This window comes from Balearica regulorum, chromosome 13 (assembly GCF_011004875.1).
Source record: "Balearica regulorum gibbericeps isolate bBalReg1 chromosome 13, bBalReg1.pri, whole genome shotgun sequence".
Taxonomy (NCBI): Eukaryota; Metazoa; Chordata; class Aves; order Gruiformes; family Gruidae; genus Balearica; species Balearica regulorum.
Genome location: NC_046196.1, coordinates 21059595 through 21071704, shown reverse-complemented (window position 1 = coordinate 21071704; position 12110 = coordinate 21059595). Strand labels below are relative to the sequence as shown.

Here is a 12110-nt window from a genome sequence, read left to right as displayed (position 1 = left end):
AAGCCTGCGGCTCGGCTCGGCACGGCTCGGGACATCGTGCCGCCTAGGTGAGCACGGCTCGGCTCGGCTCGGCTCAGCTGGGCTCAGGACATCGTGCCACCTACAGCCTAGCTCGGGTCAGCACGGGTCGGGACATCGTGCCGCCTAGGTAAGCACGGCTCAGCTCGGCTCAGCTCGCTTCACCATGGCGTGACACAGCATGGCTCGGCTCAGTTCAGCGTGGCTCAGGACATCATGCCACCTAGGTAGGCATGGCTTGGCTTGGCACAGCTCAGCTCTGCACAGCTCAGCTTGACGCAGCGTGGCTCAGCTCAGCTCAGCACAGCTCGAGATACCATGCCACCTAGGTAGGCATGGCTCAGCTCAGCTCAGCTTGACACAGCACGGCTCAGCTCAGTTCGGCACGGCTCGGGACATCGTGCCACCTAGGTAGGCATGGCTCAGCTCGCTTCAGCATGGCTTGACACAGCGCAGCTCGGCACAGCTCAGCTTGACGCGGCACAGCTTGGCACAGCTCAGCTTGACACAGCATGGCTTGGCTCAGCTCAGCACAGCTCAGGACATCATGCCACCTAGGTAGGCATGGCTTAGCTTGGCTCAGCTCGCTTCAGCATGGCTTGACACAGCACGGCTCAGTTCAGCGTGGCTCAGGACATCATACCACCTAGGCAGGCACGGCTCAGCTTGACTTGGTTTAGCACGGCTGGAGACGTCATGCCACCTACAGCCCAGCTCAGCTCCGGGCATCATGCCACCTAGGTAGGCACAGCTCAGCTCATCTTAGTTCAACTTGTCTCAGCGCAGTTCAGCACAGCTTGACACAGCATGGCTTGGCACAGCTCAGCCCGGCTTGGTTTGGCCTGGCCCGGCTTGGTGCCTGGAGCAGGCAGGTAAGGCGTGAATCCCATCCCAGCTGCTCCCTTGCGATGTGAAGCTGATGCCCCTCGGGCGATCCCCAACCATTCCTCACACCCCGCTGTTTCTTCGCAGCATCCTGCCACCCTGCTCCCCAGCGTCACTCTGGGGCTGCGGTGCAGCAAGCCGTGCTGGAAGCTCAGCGACTGGCTTGCCCCGGCCGGTGCCGCGCAGCTCGAGGGAAGCCGTGCCGCGCAGCGCCGTACGCCGGGTCCGTGCCACCTCCGGCGAGTGCTGGCAGGAGCTCCCTGCACTGCCCCGGCCGGGGGGACAAAGTCCTCTCCTTTCCAGGTTTATTACACAGGGTAATTGCTGCCGCTGGGCTCGCTTTATTAAGCGCCTGCTTTAATATTTCACCAAGTCTCTGTACTCGGTGATCCTTTGTGCGTCCCTGCCGCGCAGTGCCGCCGGCTCTCGCCACGGGCCTGACCCTCGGTGCCCTCCGCGTGGAGGGTGAGATGCGCGCCAGGATCAACACCGGTCTCCGATGCCGGAGGAGCCGGGCTCTGCCAGCCAGGCTGCCGTCGGTGCCGGCTGCCCCTGCCAGACCCCACGAGCCCTGGCAGGGTGGTGGCAATGGCAGCAGGTGCCTGCACCATCCTTCTTGGAAACACCTCCCCGGTACTGGCGGAAAAACACATTTCATCAGCGGCAACGGCGGCGGCAGCGCTGCAGAAGTGCTGCGTCAAACAGGCTGGGGTGGTTTTGCCGGGGTGTGGTGGTGGGACCTGGCTGGGTTCGCAGCCCTGCTCTTGCAGGCAGGGCAATGTCGGGAATGCCGGTGAGGTAAAGGAGGAGGAGGGATGTTCCCGACAGCGTGGCCACAGGCTCCCCCGTGGGAATCCGCTCGCTTGCGGCACTGGGCTACTGAACTCAGCGAAAGCGATGGAGGTGGCCACAAGGCAGGGCCTCGGGGGACTCGGGCTCTGAAGAGGACCCTGTTAAAATTCCCCATCCCATCACTTCACCAGGGCTTGCAAAATCCCCTTGGAGAAAGGTTGTTGTCCGAAGACACAGTATCCAGAGGCAGCATCCGTCGCCGCACGGGCCAAGCCAGAGCTGCCGGGGCATGCAAGGGAGCGAGCTGAGGGATACAGTGTTTTACAGAGCCAGCCAGAACGTAGAGCCCATCCCAATGCTGGTGTTTCCGCAAGGGCTGCTGTGACCATTCCCAAATTACAACGTGAATTCACACATCTCCTTGAGAGCTGGGTTGGGTGTCTGTTCATCCATCCCTTCCAGAGCTCCTCAGTCATGGTCTCAGGATGCCCTTCTTGTGGGACACCTCAAGACGGGTTGTAGATAGCCACGGTGTGCTCTGTTGGCCACAGTCAGGGCTTTCCATGGATGCTCTCCCCAGGAGGTCTGCTGGGGCAGGGCTGGACCACCAGCACCCTTTGCCAGCCTTGGCCATTCCCCAGCTCTCCTCAAAAAAGCCGCCGTGTGGATAGGCTGACCTTGGTGGCTATTCCCTTGAAGACAGCGCCTGGCCTTGTTCATCTTCCCATTGCTCAACACCGGAGGGTGCCTCCCAGCCACGCTGTGCTGTTAGGAAATGCTGGTGATAGCCCCATTACCTTTTGACCTACTCAAGCTCTTCCATACCCGTTCTGCTAATTACAGCTCACTTTTGTCAGGGGAAGTGGGGCTGATTCCAGCGCAGCCACCTCCCACACCTTCTGGGGCTGCTCACGCAGGTCCCTGGCAGGGGGACACCACATCTTCCTAGTGCTCCCCTTGCCCCAGGCTGTTCCTCCAGCTCGGTGGAGCCTCCCATGACTAACAGGTTTTGAGATAATTGTTCCACTCCCTAATCTCATCTGCAGAAGATTCATGACATTGTTTTTGAAGTGCCATGAGCCATTTCCAGGGGCTTTAAGCCTATGAGGGATGTGATTCATCCACACTGCTCCCACAGGTACTTAATCTTCTCCAAAACAGCAAGTCCTTCTTCCACAGCTATTATCTCCTTAGGAAACACCAGCCAGGCGAGCGCCTAACAGGGCACTTTTGTCTGTTCAGCGCTGATGGATGCTTGTGCCAGCACTTCCTTCCTCGCAGAGGCCAGGGGGTATAGTCCTTCCCTGGGAGCAGTTGTCCCAGGAGAGGGGACGGTGGGGCTGGGACCCCCTTGGCCGTCATTTGTGGGCTGGGTACCTACCACAGACCATCAAGCCCACAGAAAAGGGGATGCTGGAAATGTCCCTCACTAAGTAAAGCAGATGGGGGCTCCTTCTCTCCCACACCATGTCCTCAAAGAGCCCTTGGGATGGACGTGGGTCCATCCTTCTTTGCAGTGAAGATGTGGGACCCTGAAGCCCGTTGGCATCTGGGGCCAGAGACAGTTCAGGGGTGACAAAGGCCATTTGCACTGCCTGGAATTAAATCTCATTTTGACCCAAAGCGTCTTGCAGAGGACAGTGATTAATTACTCCCAGCATCAACTATTTGTGTCCTACCACTGAACTTGTGCGGTTGTACTGGTTCTGGTTGGACTTTGCTGCCGGAGCGGGAGCTGTTACCGGGGCTTTCTTCTTCGGGGAGGGCAGATCCTCGGGTGGCTGATTCAGCTAAGCCAGGCTCAGCTCCAGGAAGCCTTTCGTGCACCCAACACTTTAATGTCCCCATGATACTTCCCCAAGCCCAGGCCATGGAAACGGGGTCTACCAAAGCCCAGCCTGGAGGAACTTCCCATGGCATGGCCAACCTGAGCCACAGCTGCCCAAGGAGCCACCTTAACTCCTTGTGCTGGGATCTTCTCCTTGTTCTCTCCCCAGGACTTTCCATCCCTTGTTTCCAACTTACTTTGGGACATGACCGAGGACTTTTGTTTGGGCTTTCCTTACATTTTGCTGCTGTAAAACACAGGCAACTGTTTGTGCCCATCATCCCGTGCATCTGATGCCACGTTGGTGGGATCAGTCTGAGTCCCAGGCTTTGATCCTCCATCTGCAGGGGGTTGCCACGCACCTCGGCTGGATGGTGGGCACAGCCCAAACGTGTCCCCAGCTCCTGGCAGGACCTCTCTGCTCCCAGGGTGCTGTGGCTGGAGCACCTCCTTCAGGGAGTACCAGGGCTGCTCCCCAGGACCACGTTGCTGGCAGCATGGAGCATCCAGCTGAGCGCTGACCCCAGATCTGGCTCTGCAAATCCCCTCGTCTTTGGAAAATTCCTCCCTCCGACTTGCTTTCAGGTTGCGCAGGAGCCCCAGGTATTTACAAAACACAGCTCCGCTTCCAGCCGCATTCATGGCTTCGGGAGAGGTTTCACCTTCTAGAAAGCCGCTCCCCAGCCTGACCCCGAGCTTTTCTGCCCCGGTGAGGACCCCGTGTCGCCGTGCCCGCTCGCCCACGCAGCCTTGGCAGCCCCTTCGCCAGCCGGGCTTTCTACACCACGGTTCTCCAAACAAGAGCTGCTTTTGGGCTGCAGGGACCTTGCTCCTTCGGTGTGGCTGGAAAGCGTCGGTGACGCTCCCAATTGCTCCCAGCTCCGCTAATGCTTGGTACTCTGCATCCCCCGTCTCCTCGGACACGCGTGGTACCCGTGCCAGGCTTGCTTTGCCAGCCCAGCATCATCCTTCCATTTCCCATCTCTCCCGTGCTCATCACAGGGAATCTACCTCGATAGTAGGGTGATGGGCACAGGGCAAACGTGGCTCCCCCCAGCCACGAGACAGATCCCAGGGGAATCCGGCTGGGCCACGCTCCAGGTGACACCCTGCTGCCTCTGTCCCCGGGGGAGAGGGCAGTAGGTCACGGCAGCTGTGACCTGGTTCCCGTCCCACGCCTCCATCCTGCTGGGGAAGGCGATTGCAGAGCAGAGCGTGTCGCCAGCCCCAGGTTGCTCAAGAGGATCGTGGCCAGGAGGCAGAGGAGGAGTCCTCTGGCTGAGGCAGCAGAAGGAATCTGGGGGGGGGACACAAGCCATCATGATGCTCCTGGAAGGTGGCCAGGGCACACCGGCACTCGCAAGAAGCGCTCTGGATGGCTTCGACCTGTGAACAAAGGTGAGGTTGTGCTGTTCCTGGTGGGAATTGTGCTTCTCACGCAGGGCGGTGGGGCTTCACAGCAATCACAAGCCCAGGACCGCGGGTGGCATCCCCCTGAGCTCGGGGACGGCAGTGGGGATGTGCCCACGTGGCACGAGGCTGGAACCGACCTTGGAGCGCGGCAGCAAAGAGGACCCCGCGCCGGGACAGTCCTGTGGAAAGGGCTGATGGGGTGGGATGGAGGAGGCAGGGGATGGAGGAGGCAGGGGACATCTTCCAGCACAGGCTCTGTAAGGGGTGGGAGCAGGTCTCCACCACCAAACTGCTGCAGAAGAGGGTAAATGTGACAGCAAGCGGAGCCGGGCTCGTCCCTGCCGTCCTCTGCTCACCCCCCATCTCTGGAAGGGGGCCAGGGCGAGATGGGGGCCAGGGCCGAGCGCTGGAGAGACGACCGAGCATGGGGGGACAGGAGCACATCCCCGCCAGCCAGACAAACGGCCGGGACCAAGGACGTGGCTGTCATTCCGTCAGGGACACGGAAGCGGCGGGATGTCTCAGGGCAGGTGGGGGGGGGGGGGGGAGGCAGGGGGAGCGGGGTGCAGCCCCCCTGGGTGCCGGACGGGGAGAACAGCAAACCGAAGGCCAGCGAGCGAGCACCCAAAGAGCGGCGGGACACGAGGCGTCGCGTTTTGGGTGGCCTCGCCGTGCGCGTGGCCGCCGTGCCCCCTCGTGGCAGCAGGACACAGCCGGTGGCCCCGGGCTGGCGTGGGCAGGAGCCACGCAGGGGCTGAGCCCGGCTGCAGGCAGGGACGGAGGCAGGGATGGAGGTGCCGGGTGCCGCGAGGTGCACCCCATCCCACCCGGAGCATCCTCCTGGGGGTGCAGCGCCCCAACCCCGGCTCTGCTGATGATGCCGGAGGCCAGACGTGCCGCGGGTCCCCGCCAAACCTCGTATGGCAGCCCACGAGCGTGCCGCCGCTCGCAGAGGAGTCTCCGGCATCCTGCCGCCCCCTCTCCTTCTCGGGGAGAGGTGGGGGGTGGAGGGGGGGGCTAATGACCATGCCTGCCTGGTGGGTTTTTGGCATAATCCACTCGTGCCGCAGCCAAGCCAAGCACTTCAGGCGCCGCTCAAGGGCAGCGTGTGCCCAGGGCTGGGCCAGGAATCCTGGAAATATCACCAAGGCTGCAAAAAAACCCCAGCTGGAAAAAAATAAACAGGGGTTGGCGAAGGCCTTCGCTGAGGCCACGGCTGCTACGAGTGCCACCAAACTGCTTGGGGGGGTGAGGGGGGCGTTCCCCAGCACCCTGCCTCAGTTTCCCCCAGTGAGCCCTCGGGAGCAACAGTCCTGGGGCTGTCACAGGTATGATGTCACGCTGGGTACCTGGGCTGCAAGGGGTCAGGCAGATGCTTTTCCACCCCTTTCTCCTTCCTGCTGTGCGTCTGAGCTGCCCGATATTGCCTTTTGCGACCTCTTCGCCCTCTCTTTAGGGACCCAAGTCAAGCACCCAGAGGGGAGGAGAGACAGGCCACGTCCCAGGGCACCTCTGGGCCACCTGCAGCTCTTGGCATGGCATCCCACTGTCCCCTAAGCCACCCGGGAACATCGCGGGCACCTCGCAAGCTGGGCAGGGCTGGCACTGCCCGGCTCCTCCGAGGCCACCAGCGCATCCAGCCTCGCAGGAGAGGGACAACCCTGGGCAGAGGTTAGCTGGGAGGAAAAAGCTGCCCTGCCCGGTGGAGTTTTTCTTCATTCCTTGAAAGCCGCAGAGACCTGCCGTGCGGGATTCAGGGCTGGAGGCAGCGGCGAGGTGGAGCTGCCGTGATGGATGACGCGACATCGTTCCCAAATGCCTCCGCCGCGGGTGACGGTGCCCAAAGTGCTGCAGCTGGCACAGGGGGATGCTCAGAAACGGTACCAACTCACCATCTAGCACCCGCGGGGAGCATCGCAGCCAGCACCCGGCGTGGGGTTTAACCTGCGCCTGGGATGGGCACGAGCCAGGAGGTGGCACGTTCCTGGCCGGCCATCGCCCAGGGGGACAGGCGGGTCCTGCCCTGGCAGCGTTTACATCAGGAGGCAGCCCGTCTCTGCCAAAACCAGGGCGATGTTTCCGAGGCTCGCAGCTCGGCCAGGTTTGCGGGGGCGAGGTGGCTGCTGTGCCCTGGACCTGCTCCGGGACGGGAACAATCCTGCCTCGGACCTCGGTCCCGGTCTGGCTAAAACCCTCCGGGAGAAGTTCATAAGGGAGAGGTGGGGTTTGAGACGGGGCAAATACTCTTGATTTTACTGCACCATGGCCTTGTGCTTGAGCCGCCGCTCCTGCCCTTGAGCGTGCAGCCTTGAATCTGGCAGCAGTCCTTGTTCCTTCTGGCGGGGTCCCCCCGGGTGTCCCGGTACAGAGGGGATCACGCTGTCCCTGGGAGGCACGAAGGTGCCTGCAAGCCCCAGGGCTGGCTGCTGCGGGCAAGCGCTCGCCCTGGGCAGCGGGGCTGGGGATGCAGCAGGAGGGATGCTGGCTTGGCCCAGGGGGGCGAGGGGGCGTACCACATCACCCCAGCTTCTCAGGGCTCTGCAGGGCATGGGGACACCAGGCTCCCTGGGCAGGGCCAACCCTAGGACATCTCCGGCAACACCCACGTCCTGCTCAGGACCACAGCGATGGCTTCCCCAGGGATACGGAAGGGAGGATCACCCGTCCCTCCTGCCACCGCCCTCGGCACTGCTGGCTCCAGCCCACAGTATCGAGAGCCTCCAGCATCCCAGGCACGGGGACAAGGGACGCCAGCAGCGCGTCAAATCACTTTATTGCCACAGCAGCCACGGGCCAGACCCAGCTCACAGAGGGGGTCTGGGTCCAGCCCCTTGACCCCTCCAATACTGTTGAGAAGCTGAACCCCGAGCCTCCACCCCCACACACGGGCGCTGAGCGTCCTCCACATCCTGACCACCACGGAGCAGCTCCGGGGCATCGCTCCCATCCTGCTGCCTGCACCAGGGCCAGCAGGGAAAAGCGAGGCGAGACCAAGGGCGCAGAGCGTGCCGGTCCTGGAGCAGCAGCGGCTGCCACCACGTCCCACCCTGGGGGGCTGCTGGTGCTGGGGAGCGGCACGAGCCCCCCCTCGGCCCCCTCAAACCTCCATGCCGGGTGCCCGCCCCAGGCCCAGCGCCTGCACCAGGTCATCACTGAGCCCGCCCTTCAGCGTCCGTCTCACTGGGGGAAGAGGAGAGGGTGGCACCGGCAGCGCAGGCTGCCGGGGTCCCCACGCGCTGGGTGCCTGCCCGGACACGGTGGCCCCCGGGTGCTGGGGAGGGGACGCAATGGGGTATGGTGGCGTGGTCTGGTCTCAACATGGGGGGTCAGGGGTGGCCAGTGGGGAAAAGCCAGGCAGGGCATGGGGACAGTGACACAGAGATGGGAAAGAGCATCTGGGCAGGGACACAGGACAGAACAGGGACAGAGCCACAGAAGTGGGACGGGGTATGGGGACAGGGACACCGAGGTGGGACAGAGTACAGGGACGGGGCAGAGCATGGGAGGAGAGAAACAGATGGGACAGGGCAAGGGGACAGGGACAGAGATGGGAAAAAGCATCTGGGCAGGGACAGGGAGATGGAACACAGTACAGGGAGAGGGCATGGGGACAGGGATGGGACTTACAGGACTTCCTATTGCCACGGGACCTCCTGCGCTCCTTGTTGGCGCAGGGCCGGGGGTTGGCGTTGTGAGTCACCGATTTCACCAGCCGGTCCATGATCTCATCCGAAGCATCGTCTGGGGAGCTGGGAACATCCTCCTGGGCTGGAGAGCCCTGGGCCGGGGTGGCGTGCCCTGTCCCTGCACAGGGACAACGGGGATGCTGGCATCAGCTGTGCCCAGCCAGCCAGGCATGCCTGGAGTGTCTCTGCCACCCCGCTCCTACCCCGGCTGGCCCGACTGCGGCGGACAGGGGCGTCCGTGGGGGAGGTCAGCAGGTTCTTCATGCTCTCGTGACCTGCTTCCATCTGCTCCTCGGGGCCGCTGGACACCACGGCAGGTGGTGGAGCGGCCTCAGTGATGCCAGAGAACTTCTCGGTCTGCAGCGAGAGGAGAGGCGGGTGTCGGGGACCTGGGGGTCATCACCTGATGGTGGCAGACAGCCGAGCATCCCCATACCTCGGTGATGAGACGTCCCCGGGTCTTGTTGCGCTCGCGGTGGGCAGCCCGTTTCTTCTGCTGCTGCAGGACGCGCTCCCGGCAGGTGCGGTACTCCAGGGCGAACTCCCGGAGCAGTTTGCAGATGGGTGTCACCTTCACGTCCCGCGCCGTGCTTGCCGGGTACCCCAGGTACAGCAGGAAGGAGTGAAACCTGCAGGGACGTCGGTCATGGCGGGCCACCAACAGGACCACGGGGTTCCAGCTGTGTCCCCAGAACCTCAAGCCACCAACCTGTTGAGGACGCGCCTGTGCACCACCTTCAAGACGACAATGCGCAGGGTGCTGTCCTTGAGGAAGTCTGTCAGCTTGCTCTTCAGCACCGGCTTGGTCTCGTGCTTGGCAATCACCTTCAGGTTGTCCCAGGAGGCCCTGCACCTCCGCTCCAGCTGCACCAGGCTGTTGGCCAGCTCGTCAAAGTCAATCTGGAAGAGCAAGACGTCAGCTCTCGGCCATGCTGGTGGAGCTGGGCAGCCATGGGACCCACACCCTTGCCTTGCCCGGGTGTCACCTGCCTTGCCTCACCTTGGCAGAGCGGGTGATGGAGGCAATCTCTGAGTAGAGGTCAGTGGTTTCTGGAAACTTCTCTACCACCATCTGGCAGAGATGGTGGAGCAGGGACTGCCGGTGCACTGTGTCCTTCACTTCTGAGACCTTCTCCAGGTAGCCCAGCTCAAAGCCTCTGCTCTGAAACCCCAATGGACTCAGCAGACCTCCAGTCTGCAGATCCACTGGGCCCCCACCAGCACCACCCAGCCTCAGGTGCCATCCCAGGCTTCCCATGGTCCCTCTTGGGTCAGCACTCAAGACAGGCGACATCCCTCCACACCCTGCTTCTCACCTGGGAGCCATTCAAGAAGTTGCCCATGGCCAACAGCGTGGCCAGGATGCACTTGAAGGTGTGATTTCTGGCCAGCTGCTCCATGCCCACCTTCAGATCAAAGAGCGGCTCTGCAATCTCCTGGGCGAGGAGAAAGGCAGGTGAAACCCCTTGACCACCTTTGGGAGCTTCAGCATTTGCCCTGGCCCATGAGGACAACCACCTCATGGTCAACCCAAGCCCATGCTTGCCTTGGGGACCTGCCTGTCCCCAGCCAGGATGGCACCTCCTGTACTTGGACATGCCTGGTCCTCACCAGGAACACGCTTGGCTCAGCGCTCAGCACTGCTGGGGCTGGCAGTGGTGGGAGGGTGCAGGGCAGATGGAGTACATGGCTCCGTACCTGCTCCAGGCTCTCGTAGTCCAGCTTGAAGGCCCAGAGCTGGAGCCTGGCCGTGAGGTCGCTGATAGAAGACAGGGCGAGCAGGAACTGCTCCGCAGAGCCCAAGGGAACATCAGGGTTGGCCAACTGGGCCTCCTGGATCTTCTGCTTCTCCTCCTCGGTCGGGACCATGGTCAGGATTTTCTAGAGCAGGCAAAGAGGGATGTGTCAGACTCCAGACATGTCACTATGGGACGTGTCATCTCAGTGCTGGCAGTGCAGGTATCATGGCATGGAGGCCTCCTGGCCAGGTGAAATGGCCCACATGGTGACCTCGGAGGGGCCGAGCTTCTCTCGTGCTCACCTCAATCCCTTCCTTATTGACTGCAAACTCGTCAAAGTTGAGCACAGCTGTCTTGATGATGTGCACGGGTGGCAGCACCGTGAGGCCAATGTTGATGGCATTGCTCCTCTTGGGATCCAGCACTACCACAACCTTCTTCCCATCCATGGCCTTCTGCAAGGAGGACAGGATGGTTGAGGACAGCCAGGCAAAGGGCTCACCTTCATGAAAACACCACGGACACAGGGAACCAATCAGGAACCCGGTGGTGAGCCAAACCTGCGCACTGCCCATCGCCATCCTCACCAAGCCTCTGGGCTGTGGGAACCCATCCACAGCACGGGGTAGGGGTGACAGTCCATGCCTAGGGTCCCCACAGGGACTAACGGCCTTCCTCCCACCCCTCAAGTCCCCTTGGCTGATGGGTGCCAGCCTGCTGGTACCTTTGAAGTTGGCACTTCCTTTGACCGTGACTCAAAGAGATGCTCCAGTTTGGCAGCATTGATCTCGACATTCTGCAAGGACGCCCACAGTGTTGCCTGACCAAACCTGCCCAGCCCCACAGAGCCATCCAGCTGCTTCAGCTCCTTCCAGAAGAGCTTCACTGTCCTCTTCTTCTTGGCCTGGGAGGGGCCATCCATTGCTATGGAGCCTGGCAGTCCTGGGGGTGGTGGACAGCCGGGGACTGCAGGAGGTGGAGGTGGTGGGCAGCCAGGGACCGCAGGAGGTGGGGGTGGAGGTGGTGGGCAGCCAGGGACTGCAGGAGGTGGGGGTGGAGGTGGTGGGCAGCCAGGGACTGCAGGAGGTGGAGGAGGAACCATGAGAGCTCCAGCACTTGTCGCTTCGATGCTGGGAGAGAGGAAGGAGCCATTGGCCATGGGCCCTGTGTCCAGGATGTCAAAGTCGTCTTCTTCCCCCAAATCAGTGAAGTCCAAGTCCTTAATCTTCAGCTGCACAGGGCTGGCCTCCAGGCACTCCCACGTCAGCTCTACATCCTTCTTGATGGGCATCATCCCGGTGTTCTCCAGCTTCTGCTTGTGGGTCTCAGCATCTACACTGGACGCGGCACGTGCCAGCTTGGTGTGGGCGCTGGCCACTGGCCCGTCTGGAGTCCTGCCACAGAGCCAGGCACCCTCCTGCTCCCGGCTGCCACCTCCCTCGGCATCTGTCTCCACTTCACCCTGGACCAGGGGGGATGATGGGACCTTGGAGACTTTCTCCCTCCCTGGTTCTGTGGAGCCCTTGGCGTAGAGCATGTCCAGCATAAATTTGGTGTCAGAGGAGATGGTGCTGCAGGAGTCGGTGGTGTCCAGCTGAGCCAGGCGGGACCCTGCAGGGAGAGGGGGAGAGGCTGGGACACCCTGCTTGGAGGGGCTGCACGTAGAGTTGGGGTCCTGCCCTCTGGTGGGGTGTGCTCGGATGCCGGTGTTTGGAACGGGATGGGGAGGTACCACACAGCTCCACCATG

At 62.2% G+C, this 12110-nt stretch overlaps 1 protein-coding gene across 4 annotated transcripts in view; it reads right to left on the bottom strand.

The window, feature by feature from the left end:
• Positions 1-7692: 7692 nt before the first annotated feature.
• Positions 7693-12110, bottom strand: part of FHOD1 (formin homology 2 domain containing 1) — a 164144-nt gene continuing 159726 nt past the window's right edge. For all 4 annotated transcript variants that reach the window (XM_075765900.1, XM_075765899.1, XM_075765903.1 and 1 more), the window contains 10 exons: positions 11086-11972; positions 10664-10816; positions 10321-10503; positions 9939-10058; positions 9623-9784; positions 9332-9522; positions 9059-9251; positions 8826-8979; positions 8564-8740; positions 7693-8116 (listed from right to left, as the gene is read on the bottom strand). In XM_075765900.1, the coding sequence (XP_075622015.1) occupies positions 8034-8116; positions 8564-8740; positions 8826-8979; positions 9059-9251; positions 9332-9522; positions 9623-9784; positions 9939-10058; positions 10321-10503; positions 10664-10816; positions 11086-11972 (2303 nt within the window). In that variant the 3' untranslated portion in view covers positions 7693-8033. The remainder of the gene's footprint in view (positions 8117-8563; positions 8741-8825; positions 8980-9058; positions 9252-9331; positions 9523-9622; positions 9785-9938; positions 10059-10320; positions 10504-10663; positions 10817-11085; positions 11973-12110) is intronic.